The sequence below is a fragment of the Oryctolagus cuniculus genome, chromosome 15, assembly GCF_964237555.1.
Source record: "Oryctolagus cuniculus chromosome 15, mOryCun1.1, whole genome shotgun sequence".
Classification (NCBI taxonomy): Eukaryota; Metazoa; Chordata; class Mammalia; order Lagomorpha; family Leporidae; genus Oryctolagus; species Oryctolagus cuniculus.
This window is the reverse complement of record NC_091446.1, coordinates 38,697,790-38,722,397: the sequence shown is the minus strand read 5'-3', so window position 1 is coordinate 38,722,397 and position 24,608 is coordinate 38,697,790. Positions and strand designations below refer to the sequence as shown.

The 24,608-nt window shown below is 41.2% G+C and overlaps 1 protein-coding gene, 1 long non-coding RNA gene and 1 pseudogene across 5 annotated transcripts in view; 2 read left to right on the top strand and 1 right to left on the bottom strand.

Annotated features, from left to right (window-relative positions):
* LOC127484150 (uncharacterized) overlaps positions 1 to 6,984 on the bottom strand; it is a 79,626-nt gene extending 72,642 nt beyond the window's left edge. The window contains exons 1-2 of the long non-coding RNA XR_011382372.1: positions 6,847 to 6,984; positions 2,676 to 2,713 (exon numbers count right to left, since the gene is read on the bottom strand). This is a non-coding gene — a long non-coding RNA (uncharacterized lncRNA). The remainder of the gene's footprint in view (positions 1 to 2,675; positions 2,714 to 6,846) is intronic.
* A 9,984-nt stretch (positions 6,985 to 16,968) lies between these two features.
* On the top strand, positions 16,969 to 17,785 carry LOC100345614 (UBX domain-containing protein 8 pseudogene; annotated as a pseudogene).
* A 3,076-nt stretch (positions 17,786 to 20,861) lies between these two features.
* The window catches only part of TNKS2 (tankyrase 2), a 65,473-nt gene continuing 61,726 nt past the window's right edge, over positions 20,862 to 24,608 (top strand). For 2 of the 4 annotated variants that reach the window (XM_008270191.4, XM_008270190.4), the window contains exon 1: positions 20,863 to 21,369. In XM_008270191.4, coding sequence (XP_008268413.1) covers positions 21,171 to 21,369 — 199 coding nt within the window. In that variant the 5' untranslated portion in view covers positions 20,863 to 21,170. Of the gene's footprint in view, positions 21,370 to 24,608 lie in introns of all 4 variants that reach the window. The other 2 variants (XM_070057626.1, XM_002718506.5) reach the window with 2 other exon arrangements.

The window sequence follows — 24,608 nt, the reverse complement described above, 5'->3', positions numbered from 1 at the left end:
TTCCCATTCACGGGAAACCCCGTGGCTTCAGAGCTGCACAGCCGGACCCAGGAGAGCATCCAACCCACAGCCGTCACTGTCATGGCTCACGCCCCAGCCCCAGCCCTGGGCTGCAGGGAACAGGTTGAGGGGAAGGATGGAGAAGACCAAACACCTTGCCCTTGTCTTGGCAAAGGGGGCTGGGCCGCCCAGTGAGCAGGAATTTGCCTGTTGCCTTTAAAAACCAATGCTGTTCACATTCTTTAACCTGAATTCAATAGAATTAAAATTGCCAGTATTTATGTCAGTAATTGTCAAACTGGCATCTAAGAAGTCTAGAGGCAGTTTGGCAGTTTCAGAGGAAAAATCAATAATAGTTGCAGTTTTTGTATGGAATAATTATACTTTCTGTTTACACACACTTGACAAACATGAAGAGGTGACTTATAATTTCAGTGGTTTTGAGCATTGCATTATTTGCATTATAAAGATGATAAAATGTTTATCACTGAAAATGCATGGCTAATACTTACTTTATGAGTCTGTTTTCTTTCTCTCTCTTTATGTGTGTGTATGTATGTGTGTGTCCCTTTCCTCTTTTACACAAATAATTTTTAAAAATGTTTGTGATGAGAGTAAATTTAAAAGGAATCCAACAGTTTCTTTCATACTAAAATATGACAGCTGATTACACAAGCTTTTAAAGTGAAAACTAGATTAAAGTTTTGTTCTCAATTCTGATAACAAAGACCGTCTTAAAGATTTCAAAGGACTGCGTATCTCAACAATACATCTAGCATCTCGACTTGCCACTCTCTCTCTCTTAAGGTATAAATATCAGGGTTGCAATGCCGAGTTTGGAGCATTGGGATTTCAGAAGAATACTGAATAGTGAAGTGCTGATTCAATACTCAAGAATTTCCTCTGCCAAGAGCTCTATAGTAAATTATAGGGCACATTTTAAAATTTAAAATCACTGTCACAGAATGTCGAGAAATATTTCTTGGATCCACACACAACCAAATAGCAGAAATATTAACATTGAACCAACCTGAGGGAAAAATGCACTGTTCAGAGGAAAATCTGTCCAAAATTTCTGGATTCATATTTAACTCAAAGTTCAAAGCTAGCGACAATGCCTGCAGACTGTGTTCCCATTACTGATGGCTTACAAGTGTGAATTAGCACTTCCTAATTCAGCAGAAAGCAGAGTGTGAGAAAAGACCTGCACACAGAAGCTAATCTACAGCCTGAGGCATCTATCTTCAAACCTGCCAGAAATTATTGCTAGTAATTTTAATATGTCTTATAACTGAAAATGATAACACATTTTTAAACCTAAAATTTATCAATTTCCATATCTTTTTTTTTTTTTTTTTTTGACAGGCAGAGTGGATAGTGAGAGAGAGAGACAGAGAGAAAGGTCTTCCTTTTTTCCGTTGGTTCACCCCCCAAATGGCCGCTGTGGCCGGCGCGCTGCGCTGATCCAAAGCCAGGAGCCAGGTGCTTCTTCCTGGTCTCCCATGCAGGTGCAGGGCCCAAGGATTTGGGCCATCCCCCACAGCACTCCCGGGCCACAGCAGAGAGCTGGACTGGAAGAGGAGCAATCAGGACAGAATCTGGCGCCCCGACCAGGACTGGAACCCGGTGTGCCAGCGCTGAAGGTGGAGGATTAGCCTATTAAGCCACAGCACCAGCCTCCGTATCTTCTAAGAATCCATTAAGCGGTCCATGTAGCTCAAGAGTTAGAGAAACATAGATGAATGGTAAACCATGATGAGAGTTGTATTACGTGCTTCTGGGTATCACTGATTACAACTAGCATCCAAGGAACCAAAAAGGAAAGGGCTGTTCTCTCCCTGGGCACAAGTCATGGGAAGTGTGTCTTTGTTATGCTATTTTTATAAACAAGAAAACTGTAATTGAGGTTAAGTAAAATGAACAAAGTCATACAGATCACATACACCAGAAACAGACCTAACCAAGATCTCACACTCCTAACTCAGACTGTTTTACACCATTCCTTCTCAGAAAAAGAGCCTTCTGGCAAATCATAAGGTTTTTTTGGTTTGTTTGTTTTTGACAGGCAGAGTGGACAGTGAGAGAGAGAGACAGAGAGAAAGGTCTTCCTTTTGCCATTGGTTCACCCTCCAATGGCCGCCACGGCTGGCGCGCTGCGGCCGGCGCACCGCGCTGATCCGATGGCAGGAGCCAGGTGCTTCTCCTGGTCTCCCATGGGGTGCAGGGGCCAAGTACTTGGGCCATCCTCCACTGCACTCCCTGGCCACAGCAGAGAGCTGGCCTGGAAGAGGGGCAACCGGGAAAGAATCCGGCGCCCCAACCGGGACTAGAACCCGGTGTGCCGGCACCTCTAGGTGGAGGATTAGCCTATTGAGCCGCGGCGCTGGCCTAATAATAAGGTTTTAATTATTTAAACCATTGATTTAAAAGTACTATGATCCTGAAACTCTTACTGGGCTACTAGCTACTACCTAACTAAATTTCTGGTACCACAATTTCTGATACTCAGCTTCCATCAAAAACCTTCTCACTTAACTATAAGATTGTCTTATTGTCACCTTGAGAGAACATTCAATGCAGCTCAAAGCAACACATTTTTTAGTCCGGTGCTCTCTCTATTGTAATATCACTCTATTCCCAGGACCAACATACAAAGCACAAATTTCCCTTCTTACCCCATAGTCTGTGTCCTCTGTCCTCTGCACTTTCAGACCTGGAAAAAATATAAGGAGTATATAAGTACCAGATCCATCTATACACATATATTCCTCTTCTTAAGACTTAAGCCAACAGCGTAGTTTGCAGTTTGGCTGAGGGGTCATATTCAACCTAGTTAAAAATTATTAGAACTATTTCCACTAGGTGGCTGTCTTTACAAAGAACTGAAAGAGCTATGTGAGCCTGTGGTCATTTGAAAGTTCTGAAGCTTACCTTTCACAGAGATAAGCTTATATGCAGCCATTTGGTGGATTCACTCATACAAAGCATCCACCCATGATTTTATATTTTCATCATTTTGGAAAAATCCATGTATTAAAAATGTAATGCACTTTTTAAAAATGAAAGAGAGATTTTCCTTGTTTCTAATTGAACATTTTCTCAAAGAAATAAATAATTTCACCTAGAAGACTAAAAGACATAAATGAAAATTATGGGACCTGGCTCTGTGGCTCAATGGGTTAAAGCTCTGGCCTGCAGTGTGGGCATCGCGTATGGGTGCCTATTCAAGTCCCAGCTGCTCCACTTCCAATCCAGCTCTCTACCATGGCCTGGAAAAGCAGCAGAAGATGGCCCAAGTCCTTGGGCCCCTGCACCTGTGGGGGAGACCTGGAGAAAGCTCCTGGCTCCTGGCTTTGGAGCGACCCAGCTCCAGCCCTTTAAGCCATTTGGGGAGTGAACCAGCAGATGGAAGACCTCTCTTTCTCTTCTGCCTCTGCCTTTCAAATAAAGATATAAATTAAAAAAGAAAATTATGTCTATGTAATCACATTTGATTTTGTTAGATTCAAAAGTTGGATGAAAAAATTAAGTATTCTTTAATATTTGGAAGAAGAAATTTATAACTGCTATTTATAACTCAAATTTGTTTTACATCAATCTCCAGATGATAAAGGCATTGTAAGTAAAAATATTTATTGAATAGAATATATTATATGCTACAATTTCTTACTCTGGTGAACAATGAGATTGTCTGTTCCCATCACATGCTTTGTTATTTGATTTGTGGCAAAATTGAGATAGGTTTTGGACAAGGTTGTTTGGTCATTTTTCAGTAAATGTTATATTCAAGATAACAAAACAGACATGCTCAAATTGTAAGCATATAGCCTGATTGATTTACACAAAATTAAATTAGTGCATTTTCACACAATTGGAGATTTTATCTTTTTTTCATCCAGAAACCTTTTATTTAAGGAATACAAACTTCATACATTTCTTTTATTTATTTATTTATTTATTTTTATTTTTGACAGGCAGAATGGACAGTGAGAGAGAGAGACAGAGAGAAAGGTCTTCCTTTGCCCTTGGTTCACCCTCCAATGGCCGCTGCGGCCGGCACACCGCGCTGATCCGAAGGCAGGAGCCAGGTGCTTCTCCTGGTCTCCCATGGGGTGCAGGGCCCAAGTACTTGGGCCATCCTCCACTGCACTCCCTGGCCACAGCAGAGAGCTGGCCTGGAAGAGGGGCAACCGGGACAGAATCCGGCGCCCTGACCGGGACTAGAACCCGGTGTGCCGGCACCGCTGGGCGGAGGATTAGCCTAGTGAGCCGCTGCGCCGGCCCCAAACTTCATACATTTCATAATTACAATTTCAAGAACATGGTGATTCTTCCCACCATGCCTGCCCTCCTACCCACACTCCTACCTCTCTTCCTCTGCCCTCTCTTATTACCTGCTTATTTTTTATTAAGATCTATTTTCAATTAACTTTATATACATATGATTAACTCTATGTTAAGTAAGGAGTTCAAAAATAGTATGGAAAATAAAACAGTTCCTAACAGAGAAGACAAGGGCTGTTCAAAGTAATTGCTTCTCAAAGTGTCAATTTCACTTCTACAAATTGCCTTTCAGGTGCTCTATTAATTATCACAGGTCAGGGAGAACATATGGCCTTTGTCCCTTTGCAACTGGCTTATTTTACCAAGTATGATGTTTTCCAAATTCATCCATTTTGTTACAAATGATTGGATTTTTTTTTTACTGCTGTGTGGTACTCCATGGTTTACATATACCATAAGTACTTTATCCGGTTTTCAGTTGATGGGCATTTGGGTTGATTCCATGTCTTAGCTATTGTGAATTGAGTTGCGATAAACATGGGGGTGAGATAACTATTTCACATGCTGATTTCATTTCCCCTGGGTAAATTCCCAGGAGTGGGATGGCTGTGTCATATGGTAGGTCTATATTCAGATTTCTGAAGTATCTCCATACTGTCTTTCAAAGTGGTTTTGCCAGTTTATATTCCTACCAACAGTGTGCATCAGGGTACCTTTTCCCCCCACATCCTCACCAACATTTGTTGTTGGTTGATTTCTGTATGAAAGCCATTCTAACAGGGGTGAAGTGAAACCTCATTGTGGTTTTGATTTGCATTTCCCTGGTGGCTAGTGATCCTGAGCATTTTTTCCTTATGTTTGTTGGCTATTTGGATTTCCTCTTTTGAAAAACGCCTGTTAAAGTTCTTTGTCCACTCCTTAACTGGTTGTTTGTTCCGTTATTTTTTAGCTCCTTGATATCTTTATATAGTCTGGTTATTAATTCTTTATCAGTTGCATTGTTTGCAAATAATTTCCCCCATTCTGTCAGCTGCCTCTTCACTCTCCTGAATGTTTCTTTAGCAGTACAGAAACTTCTAAATTGGCTGTAATCCCATTTGTCAATTTTGGCTTTGATTACCTATGCCTCTGCAGTTTTTTCCAAGAAGTCATTACCTATGCCAATGTCTTACAGGGTTTCCCCAATGTTCTCTAATAATTTGATGGTATCTGGTCATAGATTTAGGTCTTTAGTCCAATTTGAGTGGATTTTTTTATAAGGTGTAAGGTAGAGGTCTTGCTTCATACTTCTACATGTGGAAATTCAGTTTTCCCAGCACCATTTGTTGGAGAGACTGTCATTGCTCCAGGGATTGATTTTAGTTCTTTTGTCAAAGATAAGTTGATTGTAGAGACTTGGATTCTGACACTTCTATTCTGTTCTGTTGGTCTATCTATCTGTTTTTGTACCAGTACCAGGCTGTTTTGATTACAACTGCCCTGTAGTGTGTCTTGAAATCTGGTGTTGTGATGCCCCAAGCTTTGTTTTTGTTGTATAAGATTGCTTTAGCTATTTGGGGTCTCCTGTGTTTCCATATTAATTTCAGCATCATTTTTTCTGTATCTGAGAAGAATGTCCTTGGTATTTTGATTGATAACAGAGTTGCTGGATCATAAGATTTTCATATGTTCAGCTTTAGTAGATACTGCTAATTCCCTGAAGTAATTGTACGATTCTACACTCCCACCAGTGGTATACAAGAATTCCATTCTCCCACTTACTCCTTAGCAATTGGTATTGTCAGTCTTTTAAATTGTAGCCATTCTGATGGTTATATAGTAGTATCTCCTGGTGGTTTTCAATTGAATTTCCAAAAAAAAAACTAATTCTTTTTATACCTACACTTTTCCCAATCTTTTGATAATTTTTCTATAATATTTTGTATCTTTCACTTAATTTGCATCAGTTCTTTATATAGCTGAGGTTTGTCAAGTGTGTGGTCATTTATAAATACAGATTGAGCATCCATAATTGAAAAATCCAAAATGCTCTGAAATCTGAAACTTTTTGAGCAAAGGGTTTTGGATTTGGGAGCATCCCAGATTTCAGACTTTCAGATTAGTACTGCTCAACTGGAAAAAACTGTGAAAAGATTCCAAAATACAAAAAATTCTGAAATCTGAAACACTTCTAAGTATTTTGGCTAATGGGTACTCACAAGTGTATTTTTAACTATCTTCTTCCATTCTGGGGCTTGTTATGTTTTTAATGGCATCTCTGATAAGCTAAGTCTAACTTATCAATTTTACTCCCTTTATGGTTAATGCATGCTTTGGGTTCTGTTTTAAAAAAATCCTTGCCAATTTCAAGTTCATTAATATATTCTTAGAGCATTATTATTTAACCTTTTATAGTTAGAGCTAATCTACCTCCAATTGCTTTTGGTATATGGTGTGAGGCAGGGGCAGAAATTCATCTTTTTTCATATGGATATCAAATTGTCCCAACACTGTTTAATGAAAATCAAACATTATATTACCATATAATTTCACCTTTTTAATAAATCAAATAGTTGCACATACCATGGGTCATTTCTGTTCTTTCTATTCTGTTTCCTTGGACTCTTTGCCTAGTCTTGAGTCCTTGACCTTCATTACTGTAGCAATGTAACAAGTCACAATATCTGCTGGTGCAAGTCCCCCAGCCTTTTTCTTCTTTAAAATTATCTTAACTGTTCTTGGTCTTTTGCATTTCTATATGAATTTTAGAATCAACTTGTAAATTCTGGAAGAAAAACAAAAACAACAGATTTTTACTGGGATAGATTTATTCTAATAGATTTATTAATCAATAAATCAGTTTGGGATAAACTGGCATCTGGTAGTTTTGTAATATGTCAGTTTAGCTAGGTAAAACTAAAATCTCCCAGAGACAGGCATTTAGCCCAGCTGTTGAGATACTGGTTAAGATGCCCTCGACCAATACCACAGAGCCTGAATTCAGTACCTGGCTCTGGCTCCTGATTCCAGCTTCCTGCTAATGTGGACACTAGAAGGTGTCCCAGTGATGGCCCAGCCTGAACATTTCAAGTATTTGGGGAGTGAACCAGTAGAAGGTTCTCGTTCTCTCTCTCTCTCTCTCTCTCTCTCATTCTCTATCTCTATCTCTATCTCTATCTCTATCTCTATCTCTATCTCTCCCTCCCACCATTCTTCCCTCTTTCCTTCCCTCTTTCCTTCTCACTCTGTCTCTCTGGTTCTTTGCCTCTCAAATAATGAAAATTAAATGACATAAATTCCATCTCCCAGAATTTGCTTTATTTATAGTTTTTGGTTAAGATGAGCCCAGGAACCTCTTTTGTTGGAATTAGGAAAGCAGAATCATGGCAACAGCTATATTTTTCACATTCAGATGTCACAGCAGGCTTTGTTATAACTCCTGCACATTGTCACTGATCTCTTGGCTCATGTTGTTGGTGTGTTTATAGCAATCAGGCCTGTAATTTCTCCAAATTCCTCTGAATCCTTTTCAGCTTCTCCAGCTTCTTGGCAAAGGGTACCAGTTTCTCCTGCTGGACACCCACATCAGCAAGGTTGGAGGCAATGAGAGCTGAGCTAATCCAGATTCTGATCCTGTTCTACTTGTTTCATATCCTTCTTCCCTTCTCAACTGTGTCCCATACAGTTTCAGCTCCAGCACTAGACACAAAGAGAACAGTGCTACAAGTGTTGCTAGTGCTACTATTTTACCAGCTCCCATGTTACGTAATGTCAAATTCTTATCACAGTTCAGACACACACACACTATGTATTTATTTCTTTGTCTTATTGCTTCTGCTTCTCTGATTAAACCCTGATTTACACATATCTTTATAATACTGAGCCTTTCAATTTATGACCATGGTATATGCCTCTATTAATCAAACCATCTTTAATTTCTCTCAATAATTATTTGTAGTTTTTTGGCATGATAGTCTTTTTATTTAAAAAAAAAAAGATTTACTTATTTTATCTGAAAGTCAGAGTTAGAGAGAAAGGAAGAGACAGATATCTTCCAACCACTGGTTCACTCTCCAAATGGCCACAACAGCCAGGGCTGGGCCAGGAGATTAATCTGGGTATCCCATGTGGATGGCAGGGAGTCAAGTACTTAGGACATCTTCATCTTTCACTGCTTTCCCAGGTGCATTAGCAGGGAGCTGGATGGGAAGTGGAGCAGCCAGGACTCAAACAGGCACCCATATAGGATGTTAGCGTTACAGGTGGCAGCTTAACCCACTACACAATACTGGCCCCTGGTGCGAGCTTTGTGTATCTATCATTGTATTCATTCCTGAGTGTTTAATGTTTTGATGTAATTACAGATCTTACCATTTGATTTTATTTACAATTATTTCTTGCTGGTATATCAAACTACAAACATTTTAAAATATTTTGGGGACAGGCACGTGTCATAGCAGGTTATGCTGCCACTTGGGATGCCCATGTTCCCTATAAGAATGCCAGTTCAAGTCTCAGTTCCTCCACTTCCAATTCAGCTTCCTGCTTATGCACCTAGGAAGGTAGAAGATGATGATTCAAGCACCCAGGTCTATGCCACCCATGTAGGAGAACCAGATGGAGCTTCTGGCTCTGGGTTTTAGCCTGTTCCAGCCCTGGCTGTTCTTGGCATTTGGGGAGTGAACCAATAGATGGAAGATTTCTCTCTCTCTCTCTCCCTCCCTCCCTCCCTCCCTCTTTGTCATTTCATCTTCCAAATAAATCTTCAACAAAAATTTTATTCAAGTATCTCACAAACTTGCTTAAAGTCAGTCATTAATTCTAAGAGTTTATAAACTCTTTTGGATTTTCTATATATATTATCCTATTATCTGAGGTTATATGTTTTTTTTTTCCTTTTTGGACTGCTGATAGAAGTGTTGATACAAGTGGTGAAGGTAAACTTGTCTCATTGTCCCTCTCTGAGGGGTATCTTTAAGTAATTCACTAATAAATATTATATTTTCTTTAGGTGTTTTAAAAATAGATTCTCCTTATCAGATAAAACATTCTTCCTATTGTTTGCTAAGAGTTTTGAATCATGAATGGTTGCTGCATTGCCAAATGCTTTTTCTGTATCTACTAAGTTGACGATATCACCCCGCTTTTGTTACTGCAGTGAGTTACACTGATTAATTGTCAAATGTCAAACCAACTTCACCAAATGCCAATTTGGTCATAATATATTATCCTTTTTCTATATTGATATATTCAATTTGTGAATATTTTGTTTAGAATGCTTTCTGGTCTATTCTTGAAGAGTTTGGCCTATAATTGTCATTTCTTAAAAGCTTCTTTCAAACTCTGGCACCTCAGGTTATGCTGACTTATTAAAATTAGTTAAAAATGTTCCATATTTTTCTACGTTCTTGGGTGTAAAATTAGCATAACTTCTTCCTTAAATAATTGGAAGAATTCTCTCATAATGCTATCTAGTCCTAAAGGCTTCTTATGGGAAGGCTTTTGAAAATTACAGAGCCAACTTAGTGTATAGGGAACTACACAACATTAGTGTGATGTATATAAAACTGCCTATAAGTACAGCTGTAGTAGCAGCCATATGTTTTACTATATTTTCACTATCATTTAATTCAAAATTCTAGTTTCCATTGCAGTTTTTTACTTGAGACACAGCTTATTTAGAATTATATTGCTTCATTTCCTAACGGCTGAGGGTTTTCACTAACCAGCTGGACCCACTGTGTCAGAGAACAGTCTGCATGATCGCAACCCTCTGAAACCTGCCAAAGCATGCTTTACCTCCCAGCACAGGGCCGGTAGTGGCAAATGTCCCACACCCACTTGAAGTGAACATGTATTGTGCTGCTGTTAAACATGAAGCTACAACTATGTCTGATCATATCTTGTTAACACATTGCTCAGATCCTGTGTACCTTTCCCCATGCTGTGACTGCTGGTTCTGCCCGCTGTTGAGACAGCCATGTTAACGTGTTCCACTTTGTGGATCGCCCTGATTCTCCTAGTTATTCAAGTTTTTACTTCATATTCTTAGAAACTATTTTAGCGGGTGTAGAAAGGCAGGAAATTGTTATCTTTCTGAAGGATTCACTATGTCCTAGGCCATTTGGGCAGCTACAAAAACTACCAACTGAGGGGCCGGCGCTGTGGCTCACTTGGTTAATCCTCTGCCTGCAGCACCGGCATCCTATATGGGTACTGGGTTCTAGTCCATCCCAGTTGCTCCTGGCTTCGGATCAGCTCAGTGTGCCGGCCGCAGCAGCCATTGGAGGGTGAACCGACGGTAAAGGAAGACCTTTCTAAACTCTGTCTCTCTCTCTCTCACTGTCCACTCTGCCTGTCAAAAAAAAATTAAAATTTAAATTAAAAAAAAGATAGCATGGTATTGGAGGAAGAATATTTTAAATCAGTTAAATGAAAGAGAGTCCACAAAGGAACTTATGAATTTATTCAAGCTTGATGTGGCACTGTAGTTGTCTTCTAAAAGAAGCAGCCACTTAATAAATGGTACTAGAACAATGGGTTATCTCTATGGATAAAACATAAAGAAAAGCAATTGAATCCCTAATCACACTATACCACGAAATCAAGTCCAGAGGATTAAAAACAAATGTAGGGGCCAGTGCTGTGGCGTAGTAGGTTAAGATGCAGACTGACACAACATCATCTCCTATGGGTGACAGTTCAAATCCTGGCTGTTCCACTTCTGATCCAGCTCGCTATTAATGTGCCTGGGAAAGCAGCAAAAGATGGCCTGAGTGCTTGGGCCCCTGCCACCCACATGGGAGACCTGGAAGAAGCTCCCAGCTCCTGGCTTCCCTGTTATAGCCATTGGGGAGTTAAGAGATTTCTCTTCTCTCTCTCTCTCTCTCTCACACACACACACACACACACTTTCTATAACTCTGCCTTTCAAATAAGTAAATAAATTTTTAAAACAAAAACTGAAATGTAAAAGACAAAAATTTAAACTTTTAGAAGAAAATAAAGAAAACATTTTTACCATGTCAGGGTAAAGGAGAATTCAGAAATGAACTCACACAGAAACATACACTCTAGATAAAAATATTTATAAATTCAACTGTATTAAAATTGAGATATATTTTCATTGTGATAAACCACAAACTGGGAGATGATTTTTTTTTGACAGGCAGAGTTAAACAGTGAGAGAGAGAGAGAGACAGAGAAAAAGGTCTTCCTTCTGTTGGTTCACCCCTCAAATGGCCACCACAGCCGGTGCGCTGCACTGATCCGAAGCCAGGAGCCAGGTGCTTCCTCCTGGTCTCCCATGCAGGTGCAGGGGGAGATGATATTTTCAACAAATCACTAACAAAGGATTAGTATACAGAATATTGAGGAGTGCCCACACATCAATGGCAAAGGTAAACAGCACAACAGAAAAATCAGCAAAAGACAGGTGCACATTTTCCTGAAGAGGAAATACAAATAGACCATATATACACATTTATGAAAAGATTGTAGTATGATTTAAATGATTGTGCTCTTTCCAAAATTCCTGCTGAAACTTAATCCCTGATGCAGCAGTATGAAGAGATGTGGCCCTTGGAAAATGATTAAGTCCTGAGGGCTCTGTCTTTAAAAGCACGTGTGATGGAAGGGGATGTTCTTCTGCCCTTCAGTCCCTTCCATCATGAGTCTACTGTTCTCCTGGAAGAATCAACAAGGCACCATCACCAGGCACCAAATTTGCCAGCACTCCGATCTTAGACTCCAGAATGGTGGGGAATAAATTTCTACTGTTTATAGATTACCAAGTCTCAGGTATTTTGTTATAGAAACACAAATGGAGGCCAGCATTGTGGTGTAGCAAGTAAAGCCACCACCTGCAATGCTGGCATCCCAGCCTGGGAAAAGCAGCAGCAGAATAGACCAAGTGCTTGGGCTTCTGCACCCACTGAGGAGATCAAGAAGCAGCTCCTGGCTCTTAGCTTCAGTCTGCCGCAGCTCTAGCTGCTATGGCTTTCTGGGAAGTGAACCAGCAGATAGAAAATCTCTCTGCCTCTCTCTTTCTCTGTAACTTTGCCTTTCAAATAAATAAAATAAATGTGTTTTTTTTTAAAAAAACACACACACACAAATAGACTAAGACACTCTGCTTTTTTTCTTACCATCATCATACGTTAAGTTTACAGTTGCATTAAGTACTGTTGTATAATAGATCGCCAGAGCTTTTTCATCTTGCCAAACTGAAACTCTGCACCCATTAAACATGGGTACAACTTTCCATTTTCCCCTCCTAAGAACCACTATTCTCCTTTGTGCTTTTATGACTTTGACTAATTTGGACAACTCACGTTATGACTTGAATTGTGCCTCACTCCACCCCCCAAATTCTCATGCTGAAGACCTAACCCCCAGTACCTCAGAATGTGACCGATCATATCTGGAGATAGGGCCTTTAAGAAGACAGTAGGGTTAAAGGAAGTCATAGATGTAGGCCCTTAATCCAATCTATTGTCCTTAAGAGGATCTGGACACATCAAATAGACACCAGGGATGAGCACACACAGACAGAAGGCAGCCCTCTACAATCCAGGGAGGGGCCTCAGGAGAAACCAAACCTGCCAACACCTTGATCTGAGATTTCTAGCATCCATGACTGTGAGAAAACAAATTTCTGTTGTTAAAGTCACCCATGTCACCCATTTTGTGGTATTTTGTGTTTTAAAGCTTTTTAACTTGAGAGGCAGACAGACAGAGCACCCACCCACTAGGTCACTCCTCAAATCAAACACCTGCAACAGCCTGGGTGGAGCTAGGCCAAAGTTGAGAGCCTGGAATCCAATTCATATCACCACACCAGTGGCATTGACCCAACTACGTGAGTCATTATTCTGCACTAACAAGAAGCAGGGATCAAGAGGAGAGCCAGAACCTAAACTCAATTGCTCCAATATAGGTTGAGGCTATCTTACCTGTTAGGCCAAGCGTCTGCTCTAATTTTGTAGTATTTTATTATGGCACCCTCACAAGTGGAGTCACACAATATCTGCCTGTTCTGTGACTAGCTTATTTCATTGAGCATAACATCCTCAACATTCACCCATGTTGTAGCATGTGACAGGAATCTCCTCATCTTTAAGGCTAAATAATATTCCATTGCTTCTATAGGCCACATTCTGTTTATTCATTTGTCTAGCCATGGACATTTAGGTTGTTTGCACTTCTTGGGTACCGTAAATAATGATACTTTGAAAATGACTATGAAAATAGCTCTTTAAAATCTTGCTTTGCAATAGAGGGTGGGTGCCATTTTGGACATACGTAATGGCTACACCAGCTCAGGGCACCTGGCTATTTAAAAGAAATGTTAAGGGATCTAAAGGGGAGACATACGCTCCAATACAATGATAATGGGGGACTTCAATACCCCACTTTCAGCAATGGACAAATCAACCAAACAGAAAATCAGCAAGGAAACAACAGAGTTAATCAACAATATAACCAAATGGACCTAACAGATATCCACAGAATTTTTCATCCTAGAGTTGCAGAATACACATTCTTCCAACAACACGTTAGAAAGACCATTCACTCAGACCAAGTGAGATTTATTCCTGGTATGTAGGGATGGTTCAACATTCATAAATCAATCAATATGATACAGCATAAAAAACTGGAGAACAAAAACCATATGATGGCCGGCGCCGCGGCTCACTAGGCTAATCCTCCGCCTTGCGGTGCCGCACACCGGGTTCTAGTCCCGGTCGGGGTGCCGGATTCTGTCCCGGTTGCCCCTCTTCCAGGCCAGCTCTCTGCTATGGCCAGGGAGTGCAGTGGAGGATGGCCCAAGTACTTGGGCCCTGAACCCCATGGGAGACCAGGACAAGCACCTGGCTCCTGCCATCGGATCAGTGCGGTGCGCCGGCCACAGCGCGCCGGCTGCGGCAGCCATTGGAGGGTGAACCAATGGCAAAGGAAGACCTTTCTCTCTCTCTCTCTCTCTCTCACTGTCCACTCTGCCTGTCAAAAAAAAAAAAAACATATGATTATCTCAATAGATACAGAGAACACAGCTGATAAAATACAACACGCTTTCATGATGAAAACTCTAAGCAAATTGGGTATAGAAGGAACATTCCTCAACACAATCAAGGCAATCTATGACATACCCATGGCCTGCATCCTATTGAATGGGGAAAAGTTGGAAGCATTCCCACTGAGATCCAGAAGCAGACAAGGATGCCCACTCTCACCACTGCTATTCAATATAGTCCTGGAAGTTTTAGCCAGAGCCATCAGGAAAGGAAAAGAAATCAAACAGATACAAATTGAGAAGGAGGAAGCCAAACTACCCTTATTTGCAGATTATATGATTCTATAAATAGGGGATCCAAAAGACTCCACTAAAAGACTATTGGAACTCTAAGAAGAGTGTGGTAAAGTAGCAGATTATAAAATCAATACGCAAAAATCAAAAGCCTTTGTATACACAGACAATGCCATGGCTGAGAAAGAACTTCTTCTTTTTTTTTTTTTTTTTTTTTTTTTTGACAGGCAGAGTGGACAGTGTGAGAGAGAGACAGAGAGAAAGGTCTTCCTTTTGCCGTTGGTTCACCCTCCAATGGCCGCCGCGGCCGGCGCGCTGCGGCCGGCGCACCGCGCTGATCCGATGGCAGGAGCCAGGAGCCAGGTGCTTTTCCTAGTCTCCCATGGGGTGCAGGGCCCAAGCACTTGGGCCATCCTCCACTGCACTCCCTGGCCACAGCAGAGAGCTGGCCTGGAAGAGGGGCAACCGGGACAGAATCCGGCGCCCCGACCAGGACTAGATCCCAGTGTGCCAGCGCCGCTAGGCGGAGGATTAGTCTAGTGAGCCGCGGCGCCGGCCAGAACTTCTAAGATCAATCTCATTCACAATAGCTATTTAAAAAATCAAATACCTTGGAATAAATTTAACCAAGGATGTCAAAGATCTCTACAATGAGATTCACAAAACAATAAAAAAAAAAGAAGATATTAAAAAATGGAAAAATCTTCCACATTCATGGATTGCAAGAATCAATATCATCAAAATTCCCATATTTCCAAAAACAATTTACAGATTCAATGTGATATCAATCAAAATACCAAAAACATTCTTCTCAGATACAGAAAAAATTATGCTGAAATTAATATGGAAACACAGGAGACCCCAAATAGCTAAAGCAATCTTATACAACAAAAACAAAGCTTGGGGCATCACAATACCGATTTCAAGACATACTACAGGGCAGTTGTAATCAAAACAGCCTGGTACTGGTACAAAAACAGATAGATAGACCAACAGAACAGAATAGAAGTGCCAGAATCCAAGTCTCTACAATCAACTTATCTTTGACAAAAGAACTAAAATCAATCCCTGGAGCAATGACAGTCTCTCCAACAAATGGTGCTGGGAAAACTGAATTTCCACATGTAGAAGTATGAAGCAAGACCTCTACCTTACACCTTATAAAAAAATCCACTCAAGTTGGACTAAAGACCTAAATCTATGACCAGATACCATCAAATTATTAGAGAACATTTGGGGAAGCCCTGAAATACATTGGCATAGGTAATGACTTCTTGAAAAAGACCACAGAGGCACAGGCAATCAAAGCCAAAATTAACAAATGGGATTATGTCCAATTTAGAAGCTTCTGTACTGTCAAAGAAACACTTAGCAAAGTGAAGAGGCAACTGACAGAATGGGAAAAATTATCTGCAAACAATGCAACTGATAAAGAATTAATAACCATAATATATAAAGAGGTCAGAAAACTCAACAACAATAGAATAAATAATGATACTTTGAAAATGACTATGAAGAAGAAATGGGCAAAGGACTTAAACAGACATCTTTCAAAAGAGGAAATCCAAATGGCCAACAGAAACATTGTCGCTCCCCCTCTTCACGGAGGAACGACACTAAACCCTGCGCTGTTCTTTTGTCTGCTCGGCCCTTCCCGGGTTTGCTGCTGGTTCTTCCCAGGTTGGCTGCCGTCCCTTCCATCTCCGTGGAGGGGTGGGCCCCCCTGCCACTTTCCCCACTTCCGCGGGGGAGCGGCACACCGCCGGCCGGCTCTCTCGGGGGCTGCTCAGATGTTATTCGGATATTCCTCTTAGATGTTCCTGGTGCATGTTGTCTCTCTCCTCCTTTATAGTCCTCTTCCACCAATCCCAACTCTGCTACCCACACGCTGAGTACGCTGCTCTCCTCCAATCAGGAGCAGGATCAGCTCCTGCAGGTCATCACTCAAGTTGGCGAGAGGCAGCTGCATAGAAGCTGTTTACTCCTCTCCCAGCGCCATATTGTGGGAGAGCAGATGCATAGAATAAGTCTTAATTCCAGTAACTTAGTCTAGTCCGAGTTGCTCCCCACAAACATGAAAAAATGCTAGGATCTCTAGCCATCAGGGAAATAAAAATCAAAACCACAATGAGCTTTACCTCATCTAAGTTAGAATGGCTTTCATACAGAAATCAACAACAACAAATGCTGGCAAAGATGTGGGAGAAAAAGGTACTCTAATCCACTGTTGATGGGAATGTAAACTGGTAAAGCCACTATGGAAGACAGTATGGAGATACCTAGAAATCTGAATATAGACCTGCCATACGACCCAGCCATCCCATTCCTGGGAACTTACCCAAGGGAGATTAAATTAGCACATGAAAAAGTAATCACACTGGGGGGCTTAAGTTGCCATGGCTTCTCATGGTGTTGTTGGCATTTTTATCCTTTCGGCTCTTCCCCTTTTGTTTCTAAGAGCCCCGACCTAGGAATTAAAGATCTCTTTTTGTGTGTGGCTGAATTTTCTCAGTGTTTGTTCTTCTTACTTAATTATTTCTGTGACTACCTCATGGCTTACCTCATTTACGTCTTCCTAAGTTTATCTGAAAGGTCTTAGAAGAAGAAGAGAATGAGAAAAGGCAAAGACTTGTGAGGAAAAAACAAGAGGCCCAGGGTGAGAAGGCTAGCAGATACATGGAGAATGTTTTAAAGCCTCGCCAAGAAATGAAGTTGAAAAAACTAGAAGAGTGTTTTTATCAAATAACAGGGAAAACCTCGAAGTTAAGCAGTGGACATAAACTTGGGGGCAATGAAGATTTGGTGCTTGAAGATGCAAATCAGACATCTTTGGAAACCTCAAAGAGACACAGCAAGGAGACACAAGCCTCTAAGGGAACCTTTGCAACCTGCCATCCAGCCCGTGCCTAAGCAGATTGTTGATCTACCTGAAGAACCTTCTTCAACAGCTAAAGAAGTGGTCACTGTCGCACTCCAATGTCCAACTGGGAGTGTCCTGATGAGATTTTTTAAGTCATGCAGGGCACAGGTCTTACTTGACTGGATAATGAAAATTGGCCACCACACGTCTCTCTATAGCCTTTCTCAGAAAGCCCGTTAGCGGTAGGAGGCTGGTCCCTGGAGCACGCAGGGATAACCATGGATACTGTGCTCATTGTGAAGAGAAAGAGCAGAGCAACTAGGAGTAGAAGGAGAACTCCCTGCTCTCCATAAACCCAGCACGCCACGCCTTCCAGGACAATCAAGGGATCACATTAAAATCAGGCTATACCTTGACTGAACTCAAGGCAGGTAGCCACTTTACTGATGCCACCTGTGGAAACCAGTCAAAATAAGTGATTAGAAATGGACCGCTCTTTGCCTTCGGTCATTTGTGGGTTGTGCCACCCTGCAGTGCAAGTAGCGAGGCCCTTATTCACTGACATTTTCTCCGCTGACATTTCTCAAGATGTAAACTCAAAGTCCTAGGACTATGTTCAGCGTCTTAGTCTAGTTCAGCACACAGGAACTATTTGCCAATTCAGGGGAACCTTCAGCCTCTTGAATAAGAAAGTCTATTCCTGCTGCTTTCCTAGACATCAAAACCCCAAAGAGGAAAAAAAGAGAGAGAGAGATTTGTACCTACATGTTTATTGAAGCTTAATTCACAATAGCTAAGACATGGAATCAACCCAAATGTCCATCAACTGAAAACCGGATAAAGAAATTATAGGATAAGTTCACTATGGAATACTACACAGCAGTTAAAAAAAATGAAATTCGGTCATTTACAACAAAATGGATGAATCTGGAAAACATCATTCTTAGTGAAATAAGCCAGTCCCAAAGGGACAAATACCATATGTTCTCCCTGACCTGTGATAACTAATAGAGCACCTAAAAGGCAATCTGTAGAAGTGAAATTGACACTTTGAGAAGCAATGACTTGAAAAGCCCTTGTCTTGACTGTTGAGGAACAGGTATTCTTTTTTTTTTTTTTAATAATATTTGTTGAACTCTTAACATAGAGTTAAACATATGTGTATAAAGTCAACTGAAAATAGATCTCAGCAAAAAATGAGAGTGGGAATAAAAGAGGGGGAGGAAGAAGGGTTGGGAGTATGGGGGTGGGATGATGGGCATGGTGGGAAGAATCACCATGTTCCTAAAGTTGTAATGATGAAATGTATGAAGTTTGTAACTGTAAAGCTGTATAGTTCTGCATAAAAAAAAAAAAAAGAAAGATCCCACTTTCAATTTTTTGAACCCAGTGGTGGATCATATGGTAGTTCTATCTTAATGTTTTGAGGAATTGCCACACTGTTTTCCATAATGATATCACCATTTTATAATTCCACCAACAGTGAACAAGTGTTCCAGGACCTGCACATTCTTACCAACTTACTTTCTGGTTTTTTGGTAATAGCCATCCTAAGAGGTGTGAAGTGACTTTCATTATGGCTTTGGTTTGTGTGTCTCTAATGATCATTTGGCATTTTTTTAAAATACAGAGTAAGACCTCTCAGAGATACCATTTACACTCAGCATATCGAAAAATGCATCTGATAATACCAAGAATTGGCAAGGGCAGACATCTTTAAAAAGAAAGAAACACTCTTATATACTGCATACAGTATTAACAATCTTTTCTGAAAAACAACTTGACTTTACTTTGTAACATGAACATTTCCATTCCCTGTAACTCAGCATCACAATTAGCATTTTTTAAACACTGGAGAGGTACATGTTGTTTTACTATGTTATGAAACATTTTTTCCTTATAGGCTGTATTTACTGGGTGAAGACACCAGTTGTGTATCTTACACTGAGGGTAGTGGTCATAAAGACTGAAAACCTGTCTTGCATCCGTGCACCAGGAGAATGTACAGTCATAGCACTATTATTCACGATAACAAAAAAACTGGAAACAATCCAAATATCCAGTTGAATTGTAAATTTGTGGCACGTTCACACAAGGCAACTGTTTTATAAAGCAATGAAAATGAACTCATGAGTCTCAAAAACACTTCAGTAAAAAAATGTTTGCAAAGACTGATATTTTTATAAAGCTCAAGAGTATAAAACTGAAGAAGCAAATGCATAGTAAGTCCAATTAGTAAGCAAGGAATTATAAATAAAAAATGGGAATACATTTGGCAAGCAGGTGAGATGAGGAAGAAAATAGACTCAATCATATGGTAGCACTCCAGCTCTTAGGGGCATTCATGGATGTTCCTTTTATTAATATTCACGATAACCTAAATTTATGCTAAATATATTAAGTACATTTAATATGTAATTTACATACTTACAACAATGTATACTTATAAAAAGGTTTAAAAGTTGTACATCCTCTTCTAGCATAGTAGTGAGTCAACACTCACAAACAAAAACTGGATTTCCTGAAAAACAGGTTGATACAAGGGGAAAATGCTTGGAAGCACGCCAAATGTCAACTTGTATAATTTCATGCAGAATCTACATAAACCTTTCTTTCAGTTTCTTGAGGGAAGAAGACAGGTGAATCAGCCCAACAACCACATCACTACCTTAAGCATGAGAGTGCATTGTGTGCTCTTCTCATGTTTTGTCAGTTAAAAGAAAACAAAAATCACAGCTCACAAAACAGTCCTGGAGGTGTGAAGGCCCAGTGTAGACAACACGGCCGCGGCCACATAAGGTGCGATGTTGGTTTACACACAGGTTCTCTGGTCACCTGAGTTAATAATTACGGGAGAAATAACTGCTCACGGCCTCTCCTCTCAATTTACTACTTTATAATTGGAATCATTTTTCTTTGCTTTTCTGATTTCCTTTAAATTATCTTGGGACAGCTCAACGGAACTTTTCATTAAGTAGGAAGCAGCAGGTTCACTTCTGAGAAGCAGCTAAAAAGGAACAACCAAAAAAGTACTTACGGGGGAAAGGGAAAAGATACAGTAAAGAAAATGGTAAAGAAATACGCCAGGAAAAAGGGACAGTGGGAGCTGAAAATATGGAAATTTGCTCCCTAAGACTTCAAAAAGAATATTCAAGACCCGCGCAAAGCTTTCGAGGGCTCTTTTTCTGTGTCACCACAGCAAAGTCTCCTTTGAAAAGTCCGTGCCTTTTAAATACACCAGCAGCAGGAGTCGTCCGGCTCCAGCAAATCTCGAGACAAAGATGGCGGTGGGACTAAGCCCCTGCTCCTCCCGCTGCCAAAGGCTCTCGCCTCACATTTCCCACAAGCCCCTCCGCGCAGCCCTGCTCGCCGAAACCTGCCCGGCCGATGACCAACCAGTGCGCACGCGCGGGGCGACGTCACGTGCGCTCCCAGGGCTCGACAGAGCTGGCAGGAGGAGCCTCGCCAGCTTCCGCCGCCGCGTCGCTTCAGGGCTCGGACGGCGGATTTGCTTTGCTTCTGCCGCCGCGAGGCAGCCAGGGGTCGCGGAGCCGGGCCAGGGGCTTGCGGCGGCGCGGCCATGGGACTGCGCCGGCTCCGGTGACAGCAGGGAGGCGAGCGGCCCGGGCCCTGAGCGCGGCTCCTTCGGGGGCCCTCGCCCTCCTGCTCGCGGGGCCGGGGCTCCTGCTGCCGTTGCTGGCGCTGCTGCTGGCGGCGGCGGCGGCGGCGGCCAGGATCATGTCGGGCCGTCGCTGCGCCGGCGGGGGCGCGGCCTGCGCGAGCTCGGCGGCCGAGGTCGTGGAGCCGGCCGCCCGCGAGCTGTTCGAGGCGTGCCGCAACGGGGACGTGGAGCGAGTCAAGAGGCTGGTGACGCCCGAGAAAGTGAACAGCCGCGACACGGCGGGCAGGAAATCCACCCCGCTCCACTTCGCCGCAGGTAACCGGAGCCTGCGCCGTCTCGCCGCTCTCCGAACCCCACCTGCGCAGCCGGGCTCGCAGGCCTGGAACCAGGCAGTGTTCCCGACCTTTCCCCCCCGGGGCTCTGATCCTGGCCATCTCGCTCTCCCGGAGTAAGGATTGAGGACTCTAAGGGCGGGGTGAGCGTGCGGCACCCACTGGAAGGGTTTTTTTGTTTGTTTGTTTTCTGATAGGGGAGTGTCGGGCTTTGTTTTGTTTCTCCGTATCAACAATACCTGCACCAACTTCCGGTCTTGCTGCCCTAAAAGGCCTCTTACACACAAGAAAGAATAGGACACGTAGTATACACCGAGTTTGTGATTAGAAAGACCAGTTATCTCAAGAATCTGTTGTTCTTGCAAGTTGCACTGGACTCTTATCAATGCTCTGGGTTAAGGTCTCAAAGGCCTTTGTAAAATGCTAGGTTGTAATTTAGGAAGAGTAGTAATTGGCCGTTGACACATGAGCAGTAATTGGTTTATCAGAGTAGCCAACCATTAGCAAGTTTTTGGAGAGGCTGCAACTGGAAATAAGCAAGTTTGGGAGAAGTGAGTTCTGATGTAGACTCCGGGGTGGGTAACCAACCCCTACCATCACCCCTTCTCCACCTCTTCCCCACCCCCTAAAATTGAGGTGGGAGTAGACAAGAGAAAAAAGAAGGTGTGGGTACCTAATTGCCTCATTCTGAGAATTACTTCTACTATTTACTAAATTCAGTTTATGATATAAGCGTGTTAATTCTGGTTGAAGAATGCAAAAGAACCAGAGACAGAACACAACACTTATTTTCATAAAGCATTTATGTTTTTCACTTTGAAGAAAGTAAATGACTGTCTCTAAACTCAGATAAGCCATGAGTGATTGAAAATGGAATAGGTCTTCATACCTCAAATAATGCTAGTTTTTGTGTGTGTGCTTTTTGTTTGTATTGGAAAAGCAGAGGGATATGTTTTAAAACTACGCTTATTCTAGGGCAGGAGTGATGAGCAGAGAAGGGGCATGAGAAAGATTTGCTCCTTCCTAGACATTGCTTTTACAGTCTATACCAGTTGGAGATTTCTTTGCTCTAGCTGCTTCCCATTGAAAATGCAAATACCACAAGGAGGTGTGCTGTCTTGACCTGTTGCACCTTTGTTAGGTCCCCATTGGGTAGGCTTTAAAAAGAGAAAGTCTGGAAGATTGTAGGGTAGAGAACTAGAGACAGTTGTGTGCCATGAAGGGCGAACACCAAAGTCAGATCTCACTTAGAGCTAGCCATTTTGTCTCACAATTTGGTCATCATTGCCACCTTTCTTCGACTTACTTGGATTGTCCTGTTTGACCATAGTCAACATTTAACCAACTGATTTGGCAAACTGTCCAAACCAACTGATACATAATCCAAAGGGTAGTGTTACTTAGATTATGTTCTCTTGATCTGTGGGATAAAAATAACCAAGGAAGATCTTAGTTGCTACCTTTAAAGAATTTGGTGTATTAATGAGTTCATATCTGGATATAGTAGTATTTAGAGGTTAAGGTTATAGTGTTAGCTTCTCTCTGACCTTGTTCTCTTCCATCATGCCATCTTAGCTTTTGTCCCAACATTTCAAAACTTTTTACACAGATTTCATATTTATTCAGAATGAAATAGGAAACTTAGTATTTTGGGAACCAACCTTAATTTTCCGAAATTATCATGTGTTGGTTATCAGAGTAAGAACCAATGAGAGCTTAAAACATCCTGTAAACTCACATGTGAGAAACTTTATGAAAATTGACTTTGCAAATTTGAATTGTTAGATTAATGAGAGGAAACTTGTTTTTTGAAGTTTTAAATAGCTGTACCCAGCTGTATTTTTTTGTTGTTGTGTGGAGAATACATTTTTACGATAGGTGGAGGTACTGTGTAACTGCTTGACCAAGGAATTCTTGTATTAGAGAGTAACCCTTATCTAGCTTTCTGGAGGTTTTCAGGAAGGCAAGTTTTTATCTTCCCAAGGAACATTAGGAATGAGAAATGTGTGCATAGTAGAAAAGATGAAGAACAAGTTATGAAAACAATTGGCTTGTCTTTTCATCTAAAAAAATTAAAAATAAGTTGGTAGGCAGTCCCACGGGGGTTAGGTTCTGTTGTTGAAAAAGATAGTCAACATAAACAGGAACTTTTCTTCTGTTAGGTGTTTTTAATTATTAAATTACGTGCTTCTAGGTAAGTGACTTAGAAATTTCTTAGAAAAATTACTAGGACAATTGTTTCCTTTTCTTTTCACCCACTGCTTACCCCTCACTGTACAGAGACAGAGGATGTGAATGATTCTTTTTTTTCCCCCCGATACATCACATACTTGTAAAGGCAAGTTGCTGGTAGGGTGTATACAGCTCTAATTTTACTAAAAGCAAGAGTATCTGAAATTTCTGACATTGTAATCCCCTAGAAAACACCAGATTTCAGTAAAGAAGACACTGCCTTTCTGAATTTATTTCTGAAAAAGGAAGATGACAACTTTGGGAGAAAGTCATCTTTGAACCCATCGTAGTCAAAGAAATGTAGAATATTCCTTAGAATCTTAGAAATGCGGAGGGGAACTCATAGCTTAAGAACTCTGTGGCTTGAGAATCTTTATTGGCATATCCAGAGAAGTATCATTAAGTAGAGAAAAACATAAAATCGCTTAATTAGGTTCAAGAAATTTAGGCATACAAATGGTGGAGAGTTGATATATATTCTGTGGAAATGACAAATTGAAGCATGGATGGCAGAGTCCTAGCTGGAAAAGTCTTACATTTATTATATATTTGTAGAATATGTTGTTGTTATTTATTTGTACTATGGTACTCAACTGTGTACTTTGGACCAGTTAGATTGAACTTGGATTATTATATATATTCAATTGTGTGAATTGTGTTTAAGAGGGATTTTTTTTTATTCACAGGAAGAAAGTTGAATTAGATAGAGCATCTGTAATTTGTCATACAAGCAAAAGAGTGACAACTGGAGTTACATATTCTAGAGATGAAAGACTGTTACTGTCTTCAAGTCATGTAGAAGAGTGAGTGGATAATGATTTATGTGACTTTGGCAGTGAAAACTAAGGCCAGTAGGTGAAAGGTTACAAGAAGTCAGACAGCTTTTAACAGTTTATTCTACAGTGGAACTGGCTGGAAGTGTCTAGGCAATGGCTGGATTGGCATTTTTAAGAGATGTTATAGTGAGGATTGCTGTATAGTGGGCTCCTG